Source organism: Hippocampus comes, unplaced genomic scaffold, assembly GCF_001891065.2.
Source record: "Hippocampus comes isolate QL1 unplaced genomic scaffold, H_comes_QL1_v1.1 scaffold155, whole genome shotgun sequence".
Taxonomy (NCBI): Eukaryota; Metazoa; Chordata; class Actinopteri; order Syngnathiformes; family Syngnathidae; genus Hippocampus; species Hippocampus comes.
In genome coordinates, this window is record NW_017804967.1 from 2,030,698 (window position 1) to 2,051,970 (window position 21,273).

A 21,273-nucleotide genomic window follows, 5' to 3' on the forward strand; every position below is an offset into this window, starting at 1 on the left:
TATATATATATTAATGTATACATGTTAGGTGTTAATGGTTGTTTGTCTCGATGTGTGCCCTGCGACTGACGAGTGACCAGTTCAGGGTGTAGTACGCCTTTCACCAAAAGTCCTTTGGGATATATATTCGAAAATACTTTCTTGTTTTATATATATATGGTTGTATTTGATACATGATACATATTTGGTTTTTAATCGTGATTATTCGCTTGTTTTTTATTTTGTTTTGGGCAGTGCACTGAATGGGGGTGCTGTGGCTGCAGGGCGGGGGGCCACCAAAAGGTTGCACGGCTATTGTCCAGAGAAGAGTTCAATGAGCGAGACCGGGTAGACCGGGGGAGGTCGCGTTTGTGACAACGTGGTAGAAAGGCACTCGAAAAGGACCGATCCAATTTCGTTTATAATGAGTGAGATTGATTCGGGGTTTCGTTGAAAGGTGGCCAATTTCAAATAACCCAAGTGTCCAGTTCAGGTGGGTAGTCATGTCGAAAGTGAAAACCTCAATTGTCGCTCGAGTCACGCCTCATACCACCCACTCCCATCTGTGTAATTCATACGGCCATCACTTCTGGGGGCGTACCCCCTTAATGTACGTGATGGTACGGTCCAGAATAAATACAGCACGTTGGGGCGCAAAGTTAGTAGTTGAGCATCTTCTCGACGACAAATTTGTTCCAGGGCGAACAAATTGTCCTCCTGACGCTCAAATACACAAAGGGAAAGATGGCTAAAACTCTGCAAGAGCTAATTCAGAAGCTGCATGAGATCTTTAAGGATGACCGCGTCAATGTGGAGGAGGTGCAGGAACTCATGGAGTCATACAAGAGCAACCGTAAGGATTGGGAGAAATACGCCATATTCGACGCTCACAAGTAAGACGCTTCGTTTTATGTTCCATTAGGAATCGTTTCAGTTTAATAATTTGCACAGCACTGATGCAATTTTCACGTTTGCTCTGACGTCAGTGACTTTGTATTTTGTTCCAATTTGAAGAGATTTTGTAGAAGATACTCCTTTTTTCATAATGTTGATAGATGTACAAACGGTTGCGATAAAAAAGTTAAAACGTTTACGTTTGGCATGCATATTGGTGCAAATTAGCAAGTTCCGTATTTTAACCTGTGATCACATTAGAATTTTTATTGGTTCACATATAGAAAAAGTAATCCTTTTGGAATAACGTTTTGTTTTCAAACTAACAGTCAAATGTGTGGGACAGGCTGACGTGAAGATTTTTGTGTATATTATCATATGTGGATTGCTAAAAAAATAGATCTCCCCATGTCTTTTGTCACATCTCATTTGAATTATCTGTATATGTATAAAAAAAATCGTCAAGATAGTTGACGTCACATGTTTATCTGTCCGATACTGACCACCGTGACCTACAATATACAGTATTGCAATGGTGTTCCGCTGCCAGTATTGTGATGGCCAATGAAAGGGTGAGGAGGGAGCGATGGCTGTGCGGTTAACCAATAATCAGTGAGCAAAGGACGCACACCCTCTCTTACGCGCGCGCGCGCGTGTGCGTGTGCGTGTGTGTGTGTGTACGCGCGTGTGCAGAGGTTTCGGCTCCGGTGGCATGAAGATCACCAGGGAGCCACCGTAGCTGCCTCCAAAATATTTGACGACTGACGGAATGTGAGGAGAGGGCAGGGGGTGGTGGGCTCGCCTAACTGCTCCCCTTCATTAAGTCTGTAAAATACTTTAAGGGCATCACTATGACTTTCCTGTACGTACAGTGGAAATAAAAAGACACAAATTATTACATTACATAGGTACTTTTTAGTGTTCTTTTGGTGATGTGTTTGCTGCAAACATTTGGCCAAAAACAGCAGCCTTGGTTTCCTTGACCCTAATAATAGTTTTTGTCACTATTGGGATACATAGTTTATTTTTTTATTTCCCTTCTCAAAAAAAGTTGGGAAACACTGCTATAGAATGAGAATCCGATTGATGACACTCAACAATGCGCTATTTCAGTTTTGATGGTTGGCCATCACACATCTTTGATCGCCATTTTATTTGCAGATACACAAGAAACTTGGTGGATGAAGGCAACGGGAAGTTCAACCTGATCATTTTGTGTTGGGGAGAAGGTCATGGAAGGTGAGAAAATGTCAATATGGCAATAGCACACATTTTGTAAACCTTTCATAGCCTTTAAGCACTAACACTGCTGCGCGCCGACATGCGCTGTGATCACCTTGCAGTAGCATCCACGACCATTCCAACTCCCACTGCTTCATGAAAATGCTGCAGGGCGAGCTCAAGGAGACGCTCTTTGACTGGCCCAAGGGCGAAGACGAGATGACCGAGAAGTCGCACAGGATGCTGGAAAACAACTCAGTGGCTTACATAAATGGTAAGAGGAGAACCAGTTTTTGGGCAGGTGTCTGCAGTCTTCCATGGGGCGTTATGTTGTGTGAGGAAAAATAAAAACAAACATATTTTGCATGTTCTCTTCCTGGGATGAAAACTGTCTGACCTGCAGTTATGTGATCTGTCGCTTAAGCTCAAAGTTTGCCCACATGACTCACAGCAAATGGCTTTTCTCTATTAATCAAACATAAACTGTTCAAGGTAAGCGTGAAAAGACAAACTGCGTCAGCAATGACAGAGTTACACTGCTATTTTAACTCCTATGATATCTGTGTGAAGCAGGCAATAGTACATCGGTGAATGCCACACTCTTCTTAAAAAGCAAACAAAACTGTGGTTAGCATGTGTGTCACAGTTATGAGGTTCAGGGTTCAAGTCTCCAGTTTGCACGTTTTGCTACATGCAACCCGAATGAGGATAAGTGGCATGCTGTAGAAAATGAATGGATGGATGCTACCTCTGTTCAAAAGTGTGTGATGTTCCACAAGGATCTATCGTGGAGCCATTTGTTATTCCATGTTGGCAATGCAGATTTTATTGGCCCAATGGTTTTAGTAACTTAATAAAAATGTTGTTAGTGTAATATAATTAAATCTTCATTTCATTATATGTGCCCTGAGATCAGCAGACGACCTGTGCTAAATGTCACCTCTCACTCAAAGTCAGCTGGGATAAGCACCAGTTCTCCTGCAACCCTAATGAGGCCAGCACTCCACAAAATAGATGGATGCCCATATTTTGCGATAATATAATTTAATTTTCATTTCATTATATGTGCCCTGAAATCAGCAGACGACCTGTGCTAAATGTCACTTCTCACTCAAAGTCAGCTGGGATAGGCACCAGTTCTCCCGCAACCCGAATGAGGACAAGCACTCCACAAAATAGATGGATGCCCATATTTTGCAATAAGAAACAATGTCCGCTGAATATTTTTCCTCCCATTTGATGACCCACAGAGGACTTTGTATAAGCTGCCATGATAGGAAAAAAGTTCAGCCACCGGTGATCTACTTGTGCTTTCCAACATCGGCAGAAAATGTGTGCCGTGAACCACATTTCACAACATTCCATTGGCATTCACTGACTGCACAATACCCCTGTGTTTGTATGTGCGTGTTTTTCAGACTCCATCGGCTTGCACCGTGTAGAAAATGTGAGCCACACTGAGGGTTCAATTAGTTTGCACCTGTACAGCCCACCCTTCCAGACGTGTCAAGTCTTTGACCAGCGCACCAGCCACAAGAGCGTCGCGAAGATGACCTTTTGGAGCAAATATGGCGAGAGGACTCCATGTGTAAGAAACTTTGTGTCATTATGCCAAAATGCTAATCCACTGATCGTAGCATAACAGCAGTTGTACTAGGCAGGGAATCAGCTTTGGTCACTTGTGGTGGTGGTTCTAAATTGACCCGGCAGAGCTTGCGTGATTTCTCCCAATTGCTATTATTATTTATTTTATAAGCAAAGTAAATATATTGATAATGATCAAACAAATACCTATGAAATATAATTAGCATTTACGACACCTACAATTACATTAAAAAAAATTACGATGACGTGAAACAACTTTTTTTTTTGTGCATATTCTTGAAATTAATAGTTGGTTTTTGAAATAATGGGCGCCATGTGGTTTTTGCAACACTCAAAATAAAATTAAAGTTGCGTCTTTTTTCAACTGGATCTCATAATAAACATTTTGAACTACTCGACGTGTGTTGGCCCATCCCAGGCAAACTGCATTTTTTTTATGTTACTGTTTAATTGTTCTGAAAACTCCTAATTTGAGTAAAACAGAAAGAAACAGGAATGAGTTTTCATCATAGAATTAGCAAATGTAGCCATATGGCATTTATGCTAATAGCATGTTGACACTACTGTGATTAAAAAAAAAAAAAGAAGTTATTTCCTGAGGATGCGAACAGTTCAGATTCGATGGGATAACCAACACGCTGTTAAAGTATACCTTGAGCAGAACAATGTCGAGTACATTCCTTTGTGACACGAAATAGACAGGATGATAAGATAGCGGCAGTACAAGGGAGTTAGTACACAATAAACTAGGCCACACCCTCCGCATTCAAAAGTGACTTTCTTAAGCTAAAGTGTTGTAAAAATATATTAAAGAAAAATACAGAAAAGAATACTGTTTGGAATTATCCAGTGTTATAAAAAATATCATTTAAAAATGTGATTATTATTCGATGTCTATTATACAGAAGCCTAACTGCTGTTCCTCTTTTTGTATTGCAGGAGACCAGTGCATCAAAGGAGAACAACTAATGTGTTTCCAAACGACGACTCTGGATTCCCCCCCCCCTACCATTTTTTTATCTACTGCGACCACGCGGTTTGTTTGAAATTTAGATGCAGGCTGGTTCAAAATGACCAGTACGGCTTTATCACTCATTGCTTGGCAAATACTGATGAGTAGAACATGATTGAATGCATAAAAAGGCTTCTGGCAATTGATTTTGAAATGATACGCCCCAAAATGGATGGATGTCTAGCATATTTCTGTCACAGTTGAGCACTTTTCTATCTGGAATGCTCGCAGTTATCTGCTGAAAATTGCATGAAGTTGAGTCTTTCGTCCACGGCCTGATGAAGGCAAAAGTTCCATTAGATTTTTTTGTGGGTGGATAAAATGAAATGTTTGTCTTAAGACCAACTGTTAAACAGTTCCAGTGATTATAATTAGTGGACTGTACTTGTGTGTTGCTCAAATTAGGCATCTTCTCAGGATTTTGCATTTTATATTTGTAGCTTGCGAATTCATATTGTGTAGTCATTTCTGTAGCACTGATATCTGTGATGCAATAAATATCAGCTGTAACAAAAAACATTTTGTCTTTTGTTTATTATAATTGTTATTTACTGGGGGACGATTTTCAAAGGTAAAACACGACTTACTGGTAAGGCAGGGTACACCATGGAGAGGTGGCCAGCCAATCGCAGGACACAGATACATACATCCATTGGCGCTCATTTTCTTCAATGAATCCAACATGCATTTTTGGGGGAATCCAGGAAATAATTGGCACACCCACAGAAAACCACTGCAAGAACGGGACATACAGACTAACTCCACACAATAGGCCCCGGGAAAGGATTCAAAACCAGATCATCAAAACTGAGGCACATATGCCAGGCAAGATCACCAGGCAACTGTGCTGCCTCGACTATGTTTTTTCACAAAGAATAAAGTCTGTGCAAAAGCACATACTAGTGTTTAATACTTCATTACGGTGTGCCACAAGGATCTGTCCTGGGGGGATTAGTTATTCTATGTTGGCAGTGCTAATTCAACTGGCCCCACGGTTTTATAATTATATTTTTTAATATATATTGTATAGAATTTGTACGTATATGTGAAGGTTCACTAGCGACCAATCCAGCCCTGAATTCAGCTAACCCTAATGAGGACACACGATATAGAAAATGGAGGGGTGGCTGGATAAACAGCAGCACCGATGAGCATGTGTGAGTTCTTGGGGGCTTGAATCTTAGTTCTGGCCTTTCAGTGTGGGGTCTGTATGTACTCCCCAAGCTTGTATGGTCAGGGGGGGGTCAACCTGTCTTTCCCGAAAAATTTCAAAAACATGCACGTTAGATTCATTCAAGACCAAGTTGTCCATAGATGTGAATGTGAGTGTGATGGAGTCTGTTAATACTCAATTGATAGAAGTAAAAATTAACAGTAGCTGGGTAATTGAAAGATAAGCTATATCTGTCTGGCACAATGTGGAGAATTATGACTTAATAGTTTCACTGAAAAAAAGATGTCGGTGTGTCAAATTATCATTTACGAAGTTAGTTTGAGAAGAGACGACAAGGAGCAGAAAGCTTGACATGATTTTTCTTGCTACAGGATGCATTTTTTTCCCTCAGAGCTGTATTACTTTTTTTCTTGGACTAGGTAGTGATTATTTTATAAATTTCCTCCCATCTACGTCCTCCCCGTGCCTGTGTGGGTTTTCTCCAGATACTTCGGTTTCCTCCCACATTCCAAAAACACGCTTGGCAGGTTCATGGAACACTCGAAATTGTCCCGAGGTGTGAATGTGAGCGCGAATGGTTGTTCGTCTGTGTGTCCTGCGATTGGCTGGCAACCAGTTCAGGGTGTCCCCCGCCTACTGCCCGAAGACAGCTGGGATAGGCTCCAGTACCCCCCGCGACCCTTGTGAGGATAGAATGGATGGGAAAATGGATGGATGTTATTTGTTTCTCATCACAATCCAAATTTATGACTTTATTCTTTTGAGTAATATATATATATATATATATATATATAAAACATAACTTTTTCCCATAACACTACGCAATTTTTCTCATAATTTTTTTCCCCACTTCATAGCAAGACCTCTTTATTCTCCTCGCTTTGAGATTTCATTTGTCATAATTTTACTTTTGCTTCATTTCAGTGCTATAATAATCCTAAAATTGTCTATGGATTGACAAATATTAATAATTGTTGGATCAGCAGAAGTTACATTTTCTCAAAGAACCTAAACAACTGTGCAGTATATGGAGAAGGAATTCAAAGACAGCTATGTCTTCACAAGCTCACAACACGTGCATTGAACGGTAGCAGTACGTACAAACTCATAGGTCAATGGTGGGGACACAGCCATGAAAAAGGGACCTTATGGTCATCTCGTTTCATCACCGATTGCTCAATGTACATAGCGTGACTGTAGGGGTATTTGTGAAATGAATCTCAGGGGAACCATGAGATGGCCGGCAGCCAGTATGGTATTACAGAAGGTCAAAGTATCTCAGGGGAACCATGAGATGGCCGGCAGCCAGTACGGTGTTACAGAAGGTCAAAGTAACAGCATTCATTTTTAACATTGCTTTTTTTTTTTTTTTGATACCATGTGACGCACTGGACAGAGGCTCATCAAACAGAAATGTCTTATCATTAGACAACGATAAGAACTTCCTGCAATTTTTTTTTTTTTTTAATGACATAATGTTGTTAGTGCGGTTCATCCAATCATTGGTTTGGAGCAGGGATTTATCTCCCCAGTACTCTGTAGCATACAATAAATGTTGCTGCCAAACTATAAAAACAGACAATAAAAGTACGTAACGATTTAGTTCAGATAAAGACGGGATGCAATACATTTTAAACAACTTGATGTTGTTGTCCTGGTGCTGCATGTAGTACGTGACAAATAAAACTCACAAAAGAAATAGGGTGGTAATCCTGCTCAAAACCAGAAATGATGATACTGATTTGTACTCATTTAAGGATGGCGTTGCGCAAAGATCTGTCCTGGAGCCACCAGGTATTTTATTTCAACAAACCAGATAGCCCACTGATTCCAACTAAAAATTATCTTGAAAATGCAACAAATTCTACTTTCACAGAGTTTGATTGCACCATTGTCACCTAATTCCTGTTGCAGTTGCATATATGCTTATATCTATATTTTATATTGCATTCTGTACTGTGTACAGTTCTTTTTCTGAAACATTATTTTGTGCATGCAGTTTTTTCTTTTCTACCCCTCCCCCCTTCAATTTTGCTGCTATAGATTGCAAATTTCACCATTGTGGGACAAATAAAGGTTTTCTTCTTCTTCTTCTTAATGGTTAAAATCCAAAACCTAAGAACTGTGAGACATGTCCGAACCACTTATACACTATGCTCCACAAAGACCAATTTCAATTTGTTGTGATCTGATGTCTGCAGCAACATTTTTCAACAATCCTAAATATCATAAAAATATCTAAAATACGTTGTCACCCATAACTTTGAAGAGCATCAAGAGAGACGAAGCACATCAACTATACAAGAAGCTTACGTGCCACTTTTCTTCTTTTATGCAAAACATCACTGCTTATTGTGAAGTTTGCTGCATTAGCCTGAGCAGCCATTTTGTCGTCACTGGCATCTTTCTGTGGTGGTACACACAAAGAAACCAAAAAACACCAAATACACTTATGGAGGTGGATCCTCACAAATATAACAAAATATGAGAAAACTGAAATTTTGGTTGAACTCAAAAATCGTGTTTCCATGTTTTTTGTTTTGCTTTGTTTTGTAAATGTGGAATTTGTCAAAAAGCTTTCAAACACTGAAAAGAAAAATAAAACTTCATTTGCTTTTTATTGTTTGCAGCTGCACAACTTCACTGAGTGACTAAAAACAAACACTGTTGTCCATGATGTAGATACACAATACAGTATATCCTTTTGGTCCAGATATATTTTTTTCTAAATGTGCAAGGTCTCAGGCACATTTCATTTCAGTCTTTGTTTCGTTTGCCCCCCCGGCTCTTTACAGACTGTTCTCACTGCATAATGCCACAAGGTATCAGCTGAGGTCATACAGCAGGCGTACAGTTTTCTGACGGAGACTGAAAGTGCAAAGGAGTCTGGCACTGTACTCACTCATGATAATGCTGAGTTTGACTCGTCTTCATACACTCAAACAAGTACAGCATGTTTGATAATCAAAGTGGTTGCTCTGTATTGATAGTGACTGGAATATCACGCGACCCTGTGACTAAGCATCGAAAATATGAATGCAACACTTGGTTTTGCCGCCATTTTTGCCAACATTCTTTCCAAATCGGCCTTACTGTGTGCTAGTGAGCGCCTCTAAGAACCTCATGATGCTCGAAAATATGAATGCAACACTTGGTTTTTCCGCCATTTTTAATGGATTGAACTCAAAGATGTTTCTTTTTCCTATGTTACAAGAGGCCCATTTCTCTCCCAACATTCTTTCCAAATCGGTCTTATTGTGTGCTAGTGAGCGCCTCTAAGAACCTCATGATGAGTTAATCTATTATTACTGGCAAATGCAGAACGGTGACAGTAAAAATATGCTGTTCAAGAAACGTAGCGATAGCAAAATGTAAAATAACACATTTTGGCACAAAACAACAAATGATGCTCAGGGAAAGTGATTTCAGTTCTTAAAAGCTCTGATGCTCATTTGTGTGCATTTGAGATCAACAATTGATGAAAAGGTCAAACCTGGACTGACGCCCTGAGAAATGTGCCGCAATTGTCAAGGCTTGTCCAATTAAAAATATAGAATTGTAATCCCGTCAAATAAATATGAAAATGAGCTGCTTAGGAGTTTGTCGTGTTACAAATATTCAGCATCCGAGTCTCCTTGCGCACCCACGAAAGATCTGATCTCCTCCAGAATGTCAGGACTTGTCTTCCGCTCTGACCCTTCTGACCCAGACGTTTGTATGACCGCCAGCCTCTGAGATCCTGCTGACTGTGCCTTGTTACTCACAATGTCTCTCATGATTTCGCCTGCGCTGCGTCTGCCACGGGTGCTGCGGCTGTGGGATGAATTGCTGTGATTGGAACTGATGCCGTTACTATGATGGGAAGCACCCAGGATGCCAACCATCGGGCGACTTCTTGGAATCTGATAACTTTCACGGCGGGACGTCTGGCCAGCAAAGCTGTGCTCTGAATCCGAGTCGTACTGGGTTTTGGGTTGAGAGAACTGATCTGGCTCTTGTTCTCTCATGACATTTAAGTCCACTTGTTCTCCAGCAGCCCGTTGGACGTTTACGTTGAACAGCCCGTCTCGATGCACAGGCTTTCTGGAGGAGGGCAGTGATTTTGGAGTGCTGATGTCAGCTACCTCATCAGGGTGAGCATTGGCGGCCTAAAAAGAAAGTGGAGGATTTATTTTGATTGATTTTCATTTGCAATGCCGACTTGGCAGTGGACATCTCGGGCAAAAAAACTTGGCAAATACACTTAGGCTGGATTTACTTTATACTGTAAGCCTAAATTCCCCGTGGAAAAACTCACATACTCCCATTATTTGTACTCCTTTTTATCCGGCTCCAAAATGCCACAAGATGGCAAGGCCTGGATAATAGTTAAGCAGTGATCAGCGTCAAGATGTACAATATGTCGAGGTGATGCATCTCGACTAAGAGCGTAACATCTTTGTAAGTTGGTGAGGAGTTGAGTTTAGCCTGGGTTGCTCGTGGGAATTTTGGAGAGTGTTCACCGCATGAGCGGGTAAATGCATACTAGCGGTGCTTTCTTCCAAATCAAATAATACGTAAGCAATTAAAAAAAAAAAAAAGTAAAGTGGCAAGATTATTTCACATGATGAAGTTTTTAGAGTTTGTGGTAAATTTGCAGTTTAAATGATGACGAGTGGCAAAACTAAATTTGAGGGCGTTTTCACTATTTGTTGCAAGACTCCATTTCATTATTTTCCTTTTCCAGATACTTTCATGAGTATTTGGATCTGTTTCATTGATCAAGCTAAGTTTCAAAAAATAAGCATGACAAGATGCTTTCCAAATGCTAACCACAACACAATTTTCCACCTGAATATCATGAGAACGACGTCCACCGGATGCTGCTCCATCCAGATGGGCCACATGTCCCAGTGTGGAAGAGAGCTGTGGTCTTCCCAAAGGCGAGAAATCTGACGTGTCAATCCCAGCCACTGATGCTAGCTGACCTAGGCTGAGTGAGAACATATGAGTGAAATGGAAGAAAAGTAATTTTGTTCCAGGTTCAATACACACAATATGCAGTAACGGCACAGGTGATTTTAAAAAAATAATAAAAGAGAGAGAGAATAATTTCGTGGCCTGTCTAGTTCAAGATGTGACATTGTAGCGCAAGATGAGGTACAAGAGGAAAAGGTTCTTTCCTGCGATGAGTCATCACCCTGTAATGTTGCAATGGAACATATAAAAATGAAAAACCAACACAGGACCAGATAAGGAATTAAATACTGGTGTCGTGAGAAATTTAGCCAACAAACTGACTTACTCAATATGAAACTAATTTAAGTGCAGGGCGTAAAGCACAGGAAGCAAGCAGTCAAAAACCGACTGCAAATTGCAGAACAAGAGCATCACTTCGACAATGCTCGCGCTTCCGTGATACAAGTGGAAATGTAAATGCGATTTTATTTTCATAGTATACTAACGTGATGAGGACTTGATTTTTAAGACTTTTATGTAACGCCAGGGAATTGTTTAAAAAGTAAAGTTTCAATGTGTTTAAAGTGTGTGGGAGGGACAACATTGAAATGCGTTTTTTTTTTTCTTCACCATTTGGCCTCTCTAAAATCTTCATTTTGATCCATTATGGATGGTGCTGGAATGTACCTCTTGCAATAAACCTGGATTCACGGTTCTGTTGAATAAGGATGGAGTTATCATGCCGATAACAGATAAATGATCAACAAAAAACACAGGCAGGGATTCACTGCATTTTAATGACTTTCTGATCGCCTAAAGATGAAGAGATATCCTAATCTTTTAATGACCTCCCGGGGTAAGCAAAAGTAATAGTTGTGTCAAAACAAAACTCAAGCATCGAAAATGGGGCAGGGAGGGTTATTCGCAGAACTTGAGCTGCTTGATTTTCAAAGAAAGTAAATTTGCAGTCTTCTAAAACATTTGCCCGGAGTGCACGATGAACAACATTTTTATTACTGTAATTGTATTTAAACAGCGCATAAGTAAAATAATTTAAAATTATACATTTAAAAATGATGACGTATTATTTATCATTAAATGTAAGCATCAAACATATTTTGCAAACGCATTTAACTCCTTTTTTCAACAATGAAAAGCTGCGTGACTTACTGTAAAAATTAAATGCATCATTCATGATCTCCCGATCCTAGTATTGACCTGATTCATGTTTTTGAATCAAGTCTTGTAGGGCGTCCTTGGCAATTTTGAAAGATGCTTGCTAGTAAAATGTATTTACAATAATAATAATAATAATAATGATAAAATTTTGACCTATTATGGGTGGTTCTGGAATGTAACCCTTGCGATCAACCTGGGTGCACGGTTCTGTTGAATCAGGATGGCGTTATCGTGCCTCAAACAGATAAATGATCAACAAAAACAGGCAGGGATTCACTGCATTCGAATGGCTTTGTGATCACCGAAAGATTAAGAGATATTCTAATCTTTTAATGACCTCCCGGGTTCGCAAAAGTAATGGTTAGTTGTGTCAAAACAAAACTCAAGCATCGAAAATGGGGCGGGGGAGGGTTATTCGCAGAACTTAAGCTGCTTGAGTTTTAAAGAAAGTAAATGGAAGATTTGCAGTCTTCTAAAACATTTGCCCTGAGTGTACAATGAACAAATTTTTATTACTGCAATTGAATTAAAACAGCGCATAAGTAAAACAATTTAAAAATACACATTTAAAAATGATGACTTATTATTTATCATTAAATGTAAGCATTAAACATATTTTGGAAACGTATTTAACTATTTTTTTTTTCAACAATGAAAAGCTGCGTGACTTAATGAATGATGCATTTATTTAATTTTTACAGTATCTCCCAATCTTTGTATTGATCCGATTCATGTTTTTGAATCAAGTCTTGTAGGGTGTCGTTGGCAATTTTGAAAGTTGCTTGAAAGTAAAATGTATTCACAATAATAATAATGATGATAAAAATTATAATATAAAATTATATATATTGACATATTCAAGAGGCATCAGAATGAAAGAGAAACCTTGAAATTCAAGTTCCACTTTTGTTCTGTCACCTCCAAGTGATGAATGACGAAAGTAAGTATGAGGCATCACACTGACGATCATGCGAGGAAGGAAGTCAATGAACAGCATCGGCGCCAAGAATACGTGCCTTGAGTTTCATTTTGAGTCGAGCGATGGCAGCTGAGAATTAAGTGGAGTTATTTTAAACCACGTGGGCTGCATGTTTCATGCGTTTTGAGGTCAACAGTTCGAGGCCAGGGGGCTTGTCTTACTTAATTCATTGATTTATGCAACATTTTATCGGCTTTATTACTGTTTTTTAAATGAAACTCAAAGTGAAGCTATTACAAAGAGAAAGGCTAACAACCACCTCACATGCTACTCTCGTACTTTCCCTCAACAACACCCAAATGAATCCCCAAAGACCTCGGTCGTCAGCCAGTGGGAGAAATCCACATACTGAAAGAATTGAGAAGTGCTTAAGAAACAATGTCGATGCCAAGAAAAGATGACTGACTTTGACCGGCTATCCGTCCAGAAAACAGAGGGTGACTCGGAACTGCAGGTTCCACTGCATCTGGTCTGTGGACTAATTTAACCCAGTATATTGTCTACTTTGTCACAATAAATAAAAGCAATTTGATTAACAGTTTGGAGTCGAAAAGAATTTCCAATCAGGCAAAGCATGATCATTTGGAGACTAGAATGAGACCCAGTACAATCATTAAATCACAAAAACAGCCTATTTAAAACTCTAGTTGTAGCTCAGAGTGGTGTCGGACTGCACTGCAATATAATGCCAGCTGCTTTGAATATGTACATCTTATGCATCCAACTAAACGGGGACATCAAATTGGATTTCATTTCATCATCATTTACCACGGTGTATTATTAAATGCATTTTTTTTTTTTTGTTGCCATTCTTAAAATAACATTCCGAAAGATCTATTCACAAAGTGGCTGGTGAGTGTCATACAAAATGAGTGCCGGAGCACTTTGGGAACAGAAATGGCAGAAATCGGTGTTACCCACCCGGCATCGTTGACGAGATCCAGGAAAGCGTGGAACTTGGCGAACGAGCGTTCGATGCTCACCAGCACGTCTTCGTCTTCGAGGGCGCTGCGGTCCGTCGGTGCGGAGCCCATGGCCGCAAGCGCCTTGGACAGGGAGTTGTTGTTATCACGAAGACGAGCGTTTTCCAGCTCAAACTGAATAAAAAATAAAAAATAAAGACAAAGACAGTTATTGTTTAACTAACAAGAGTAACTATGCTATTATGAATCCCCCCCCAAACACACACACACAATGGAAAAACATTAAGTGGAAAGCAAATAAAATTACTTTTCTTCATTACATCACATATTGACTGAGTGGACTACTATCTGTGAGCAAGACTGCAATAATGGAGAGAAAATGGCATGTAATAATGTTGAGTTGCATCCATCCATAGCGGTTTTAAGTCAAACAAACATTCAGAATCACATTCACGCAATTGGACTGGCAGACGTGCTAAGCACTAGGCCAGCCTGCTGCTTAAGCTCCTTTCAGCACAATATTTCATATAAATAATAGTCGAGATAAAGCATACCGGTACTACAGTACCTCTCTGAGTAAAGATTCAGCTTTTAGTCTGGCTCTGCGCTCCTCTCCCAATCTCAAACGACATTCCTGTAGCGCCATCTGCAGGACAGGCACAACAAACGACATTAAAAAAAAAAACATTCGAGCAGTCAACCTCGAGCTAGATGTGGCTAACCTGCATACGATCGAGCGGCCTTGAAATGACGCTGTCCTGGTGGTTGCCATGAGATGGCCTCTGATCTCCTGTCACCACTGCCTCGCCGTCTTCCTCATTGCCATCCTCCTCCTCCTCCTCCGAATCAGACTCAAATGTAACCCTCACGGTGGACGAAGCCTTTTATGGAGTCAGAAGTGTTTGAACTACAATGTAGCAAATATAAAACAAGTCATGAAACTATAAATATGAATCCATACTTGACCTCGAAGATGCGGCGCTGACTGGAAATTGTGGTCTTTTGCATCTGCGGGAGGAAAACCTCTGGAACATAAGAATGCAACTCATGAGCTTTGTGGCCACAAGTCCTAAATCGAGAATGTGCAGCCCCAGTCATCCAGGACACCGGGTGTGAACACTAAATGATCCTGTCACATCCAGAATGACATCGTATCTTCATTCTCTGCTCTTCCTTGTTAAGTGTTGTTAATTCTCAGTCAGATTGTGGAACTGACTGCCTTGTCATCTTCAACCAGTTGCAACGCTATGTGGGTTTTGGTTTTAATTTGGAATGATCCAGCTGAACAGTCTCCTCACCGCTGGCGTCCAGCACGTGCAGCGGAATGAGGCGGCCCATGTCTGGAACAGGAAGCGCGCTGTTGAAGCTGAGCAGCGACTGAGCCTTCACGTCCAGCAGAGGTCATTTTTTGAGGAGCTGAAAGATAAGAGAGCAACATCTGCGAGTGATGCAGTCACAGAGCATGTCTTACAGTTGGGTCAGTAATCAGAAAACCACTGTGCCAGATCAAATGCGAAACTCAATGCCGGAATCCAGCCCCTCACATCATTTTATGTAGCCCACAAGAGCTTAGCGAGTGCGTGGGTGTCCTAAAAGTCTAAACTGTTATGGCCTTTTATTTATGACATGGTAGCATTCCATTTTTGACATGACACAATTGGAGCATTTGTGCTTGTATTTGAAAAGCTGGCACTATTTGTTTGCCCTTGTGCTAACATTAGGCCCACTGCTGTCATTTTTTGGTATCGGTAGTCTCTTTTTTGGGAAAAAAAAATATTGCGAGAAGTGTCAGAAAAGTGACTACCGGTAATTACGGCTAATACGTTAAGTTGCCAACACTGCAGACACAAGTCGTAGCTGTTGCTTGCTACCTCAATTGCATGAGTGTCCATAGGTGTGCACTGGTCTGATCCAGTACTGACATGTTAGATGGCTTACACATTTGTTACTTAACCTTCTCACGAGCATGATTGAAGTGTTTTATTAGGTCACTTAGGAAAGGCGTGGTCAGTATTTGTGTGCGTTGACTCAGGAGAAAGTGTCAATTGTACCTGTTTTTTCTGTGGATGCCCTGGACACCACTCGCCGCTTAGATGCAGTTTTCTGTTGCTCTTTGGTGGCAGGCGTGAGCCAGCAGTACTGGAGCGGACACACAATCACACATTAAGCCATTTTTTTTCTGACTTTACTAATGTCGGAGAGTAGCCGAAACCACTCACCTCTGGTGTCTGTGCTTCAGTTTTCATTTGTGCTTTCTCGATTACAGTCTTAATTAGGGCATTATCTAAAACAGAAAGGAAAATAGATATCCTTTAGCAATGCAATGTGAAAATGGAATGATTGTCATGCAAATTTGTGTTTTTGTTTCATGAGGTCTGTTCTATTTGTTCAGGTTTTTCAGCGGCATCATCTGTTGAAAAATGTGTTTGGATTTGTCTTGAGGCCGCCTCGTGGGCGAGTGGTTAGCACATCGACCTCACAGTGTCAAGGTTGTGTGTTCGATCCCGGCTCCGGAACTTCCTATGTGGAGTTTGCATGTTCTCCCCGTGCCTGCGTGGGTTTTCTCTCTCCGGGTACTCCGGTTTCCTCCCACATTCCAAAAACATGGCAGGCTGATTGAACACTCTAAATTGTCCCCTGCCTACTGCCCTAAAACAGCTGGGATAGGCTACAGCATGCCCTGCAACGCTGGTGAAGATAAACCGGTTCAGATAATGGATGGATGGATGGATTTGTCTATTGGTCCACAGAGCAGTGCTTACTTCAGGGTGAACAAATGCAACTAGAAATGCATGGTCAGAGATAAACCCAAAGTATCTCACCTGATATTTTCAAAGTGGTTTAAAACCATAATTAGGAGTGCGTTGGATGGAGTTGCTGAAAAATATCTTAACTTCATTAAAATTGTGGTAGGGGATAACATTTTGCCCCATGTTGAGATTTCAAGTACATGAACTAAAATGGTGACAGTGGATGGAGTTGCTGAAAAATATCTTAACTTCATTAAAATTGTGGTAGGGGATAACATTTTGCCCCATGTTGAGATTTCAAGCACATGAACTAAAATGGTGACAGTGAATGTAGTACAATGTTTCCAAAAAAAAAAAAAAAAAGCAATGTACAGTGTACTACAGTTAAGACAAACAGTGTGTGACAAAGAGAAAAGTGTGACAACCTGTGATAGATTCTTACCAACTAAAGGGTTATTACGGATATCCAGTACGCAGAGAGTAGAATTGGTCTTCAAGACCTCCAGCAGATGACAAGCTCCGCGATTGGAGAGGCCGCATTTCTGCAGGTCCACAGCTGCTCAGAACACCCCAAAAATACAAAGAACGATCTTGAGGAATACACAATGATATAAACATTTCCTTTGCCGTCATTACATTTCCACCTTCTAACCTTTAAGCCAGAGGTCTTCGGCCAGCTCACGTGCAAGACGAGCAGCACCCAGATCCCCAATCAAAGTGTTACAGTTCAGGGTGAGACGGCGGAGACCTCCCATGCCCTCTAATTTCGGCTGTTGATACCTCAAAGATTGTGACCAGGCGGAGCCATGCCTCTGTATTCCCTGATGCTGAAACACAATAAAGATTGTGCCATCAAAGACACGAAATTAACAATATACAATTACGTGTTGTTACATTTACATTAGGGGGCCACCTATTTGGAAATTCCCTCATCTGAGGAGGGTACTTCTTACAAATAAGAACTGAAGCATGTATAGAATTATATCAGGCGCAAACGAAGTACAATGTCAACAATATTGGCCACATAAAAAAATAGTTGAAAAAACAAAATGAGGAAAAAAGAACCCAAAATATTAATCAAGTGGTGGACAAGTAGTCATGAACGTCTAGAATCTAGAGTCTAGATTCTAGACGTTCATGACTACTTGTCTAGACTCTAGATCCTGCTTGAGGAAAATGGTGGGAGGGGAAAAAATAACGTCATCTGTAATGAGAAAATAAAGATTCACCCCCCCACCCCCCAAAAGTGTCATAACATTTCAAGGAAAACAAGATTTTTGGTAACTTCTGTTTGTGTGGAAATTTTGACATCCACTCCCGACAACAGCACTTGCCTTGTAATTTTGCCAGTTTCAGTCATTTTTGTCTGCCACTAGATGAAGACAAAGTACTATTCAAGACTAGGACATCAACAGAGGGTTCCCTTAACGGCATGGTAATAACTTTCTATTTAAATGTTTTTGATTGATGTGTTCTTTTATTCACTAAATTAAGAACGAGTTACTTTTCCACAAAATGTCTTTTGAAAAAAAACAACAACAGTAGCAAAAAACTACCAAAATGAACTCAAAGTAGGTATACAAGCAAGACTTTTGAAAGGTAATTCCTTGCAACTATCCACAGGTTCTGGCTAACAGTTGTGCGTTTTGACTTTTTCTTTTTAACTCCTTTTTTAAAAAATGTGTGTGCTGGAAGATGTGGGATGCAAGTGGCTGGTAAATTTGGGGGAAGGCGACATGACAGTGAACATCAAATTTCACCTGGATAATGTTGGCGAGATGCTCAGCTCCTCTCCATGTGATATTGCATCCTGTGAAATCTAGTTCTTTGATTCTTGTAGAGTACTTTACACTTTGGCAAATGACTGAAAGATATATCAGGGGGAAAAACAGGCGTGCTAAAATTACAGAAATATAACCCAATTTACAAAGGAAGATTATGTAAGATTGATGAAACATATTTTAGGATTATGTACATCACAACTATGTAAACCACATACCCTCCAAGCCGTCATCTCCAAAAGGACAGTTTGCCAAGGAAAGCGCTTCCAAGGAAACACTTTTTGCAACACCCTGAAATGTTTTTTAAACATTTACATTTATAAGTGGTCAGAATCACTAAAACCAAGGTTCCACTGTACTGTAGAATCTAGGCTGCAATTTTGTGGTCCATTCTTACCTTTGTCAAGCTGACAAGGTCTCTTTCCCTTAGAGGAAGACCGTTCAGCTTTAAAGTCTTCAAGTTGGGAGAAAGTGATAGACATTCCTTCAGAGCTTTGCACAACTTGAAAGTCATGTCCTTAGAGCGAATAGATGGGATCTTCTTCCTGAACACTGGCTTGTAGTACCTTCTATCTGTGACATGAAAGACAGAGGTTCAGATGCACAGCTGGACTCAACGGAGCTCAATGTTACGTCCTTTTTAAGCCTGACCTGGATCTCCACACCCGTGGCTTGTCTGGTACGTGCTAGTAATTGCAATGTGGTGAAGGTGCCTATTGATAGAGATGGAGTCCAGAATGGGAGGCCAATCGGATAACTTGACCTTGTCTCCATTGAAGTCCAGAATGCCTTGGTCGAGATGCATTTTTACAGCAGTGAGGGGGATGGTTTGCTCTCGGGTGCAGGCATATGTGTAGTATTCCATGAAGTCATGAGCACCTCGCCTCTTGATCTGAACACTTTCCTGGACCATTGCTTTGGATGGAAGAAGAATTGGGTCATAAAACCGTATTTTTCTGACTACAAAGCTACAATCAGAATGCTGGTCTTAATGTTCAATTCCGAGATTTCTTGAAAACAAATGGCTCCAATCATGTTGTCGTTTTATTAAGATAAATTAAACTCACAAGTGTTTGTTTTTTTTTTTTTTTTAAAGATGTTGAAATGGCAATACTGGCTATGCTTTTACAAACCTGAAACTCTCTGTTGGCAGCCCTTTTGTAAGTGTGAGCAACACACATCAGCGTGTGACGATGCAAAAATAAAGAATTTATTATCATGAATTTGCTTAATTTCCCAGGAAAGTTTGGTTGGAAAATGATTCTAATGGAATGTACGTGATCTTAATATTCATTTGTCGTTATGAATATGAGACGGGTCCTTGGAAAATTGTCTCTGGGCCCCAAAAGTTTGGGAACCCTTTGTAATAAATTATAGTTAAGCATGAACGCTCGCCTCCTAGCAACTGCCGTGATAAAAAGCATCGTTGTGAGCAACGCGCTGCTAATAGTTAACGGTAACATCGCAACGCTGTTACTTGACATACCATCCGATGTTTGAAAACATTGACTTTGACATACCTGAATATCCACGAAATAACTCGGTCTGTTTAGTTCTCGTTGCTGAAGCGTTTGGCAACTTCAAGGGTTTGTTGTTAGGCACAAACGGTAGTAATTCAAAAAAAAAAAAATGACGCCAACTTCTTCGTTCTACGACGTCATGACGTTCCATTTGATGCTGAACACTCGGGCGTCCCCTATCGCTTGAATTACACAGCCTTTGGCGGATGAACGACAGTACTGTAGTGATGGGAATTCCGGCTCTTTTTAGAGAGCCGGTTCTTTTGGCTCGGCTCACTAAAAAGAGCCGGCTCTTTCGGCTCCCAAATGGCTCCTCAGGTTTTTTGTTGCTTAAATTAGTTTACTCCCAAAAATAATGTAAAATTATGTGTAAAATGAATTACGAATGTAAAAAATATACAGTATATCAAATATTTATTATTTATATGGCTTTATATTCTTCTGAACATACTCAACATGGCGTACAACATGGAGTGCTACAAAAAAATAAATTACAAAGTACAAAAACAAAGACCCATCTCAAAACAAGGTCAACAAAAAGTTCCAATCTCTGATTGTGCATATTTATAAGTGTTTAAATATTTACATTAAAACAACATAAGTAAGCTTTGATTACCAAACAACAAATGATAAATTAATATTTGATATTGGACATTTTAACCTTGCACAGTCTACACGCTGCCTTTGAACTATCAATTAAGTTGAAATCAGTCCAAATTTCACTGCGTTTCCTATCCATTTTCTCACCTTTCCACTTTCCACCGTGTAGTTTTTTCTCTGTACTGTAGCGCTATCGAGCTCTCTCTCGTCTCCCTGTCTCTCCTGTTCGTGTGCTGCTCACAGTGTGCTGCTGTTTCTCTGACTCCTCCCCCTTCTCTTCACTGAAGCGCGCGCGCGTGTGTCTGTGTCTGCGTGTGCGTGCGCACGTGTGTGTGTGTGTGTGTGTGTGTGCGTGCGTGCGTAACCCTCTCCTCCCTCTTCTACCACGAATCTTGACCAATCACGTGCGGCTTTAACCGAAAGGGGGAAAAAACAGGAGGAAAAAAAAAGTCGGCTCCCATTAAAGCGGCTCCCTCTTAGGAGCCGGCTCATGTCGTTCACTTCAAAGAGCCGGCTCTAAGAGCCGGCTCGTTCGCGAACGACACATCACTACAGTACTGTACTATCATAGTTTACAACTGGCACTGTGTACCACAAATATGATTTCGTAATCGAATTGTACCCACCCTTCTCTTATGGTTAAAGTTGACAATGAAATGAAAACAAAACACATTTTGTTAGTTTCCCCCAGCAAGTTTATTTTTCTAACATCCAAACT

At 40.4% G+C, this 21,273-nt stretch overlaps 2 protein-coding genes and 1 long non-coding RNA gene across 7 annotated transcripts; 2 read left to right on the forward strand and 1 right to left on the reverse strand.

The window, feature by feature from the left end:
- The first annotated feature begins 620 nt into the window (after nucleotides 1-620).
- cdo1 (cysteine dioxygenase, type I) lies at nucleotides 621-5,230 on the forward strand. Of its 2 annotated transcripts, XM_019887754.1 has the most exons (6): nucleotides 621-872; nucleotides 2,035-2,112; nucleotides 2,217-2,368; nucleotides 3,513-3,682; nucleotides 4,639-4,694; nucleotides 4,987-5,230. In XM_019887754.1, the coding sequence occupies exons 1-5, from the start codon at nucleotides 724-726 to the stop codon at nucleotides 4,666-4,668; spliced, it is 579 nt and encodes a 192-aa protein (XP_019743313.1). In that variant the 5' UTR covers nucleotides 621-723; the 3' UTR covers nucleotides 4,669-4,694; nucleotides 4,987-5,230. The 2 variants fall into 2 exon arrangements, with proteins under 2 accessions (XP_019743313.1, XP_019743305.1); XM_019887746.1 differs by having other exon boundaries at nucleotides 4,639-5,230.
- A 3,748-nt stretch (nucleotides 5,231-8,978) lies between these two features.
- Nucleotides 8,979-20,093, reverse strand: LOC109527183 (centrosomal protein of 78 kDa). Of its 4 annotated transcripts, none has more exons than XR_002170486.1 (17): nucleotides 19,956-20,093; nucleotides 19,087-19,350; nucleotides 18,833-19,008; nucleotides 18,654-18,726; nucleotides 18,415-18,518; nucleotides 17,307-17,481; nucleotides 17,097-17,210; nucleotides 16,124-16,188; nucleotides 15,956-16,043; nucleotides 15,203-15,320; nucleotides 14,866-14,929; nucleotides 14,627-14,785; nucleotides 14,473-14,550; nucleotides 13,903-14,078; nucleotides 10,716-10,857; nucleotides 9,169-10,033; nucleotides 8,979-8,995 (listed from the first exon to the last, which is right to left on the reverse strand). XR_002170486.1 is itself a non-coding variant. In XM_019888956.1 (16 exons), exons 2-16 carry the CDS (start codon nucleotides 19,346-19,348, stop codon nucleotides 9,494-9,496), a joined length of 2,334 nt encoding a protein of 777 aa, XP_019744515.1. In that variant the 5' UTR covers nucleotides 19,349-19,350; nucleotides 19,956-20,093; the 3' UTR covers nucleotides 9,037-9,493. The 4 variants fall into 4 exon arrangements, 2 of the variants coding, with proteins under 2 accessions (XP_019744515.1, XP_019744531.1); XR_002170487.1 differs by having other exon boundaries at nucleotides 8,986-9,005; XM_019888956.1 differs by lacking the exon at nucleotides 8,979-8,995 and having other exon boundaries at nucleotides 9,037-10,033.
- LOC109527196 (uncharacterized) lies at nucleotides 17,710-17,895 on the forward strand. The gene is made up of 2 exons (XR_002170488.1): nucleotides 17,710-17,749; nucleotides 17,808-17,895. It is a non-coding gene; the product is annotated as an uncharacterized LOC109527196 (long non-coding RNA).
- Nucleotides 20,094-21,273: the final 1,180 nt, after the last annotated feature.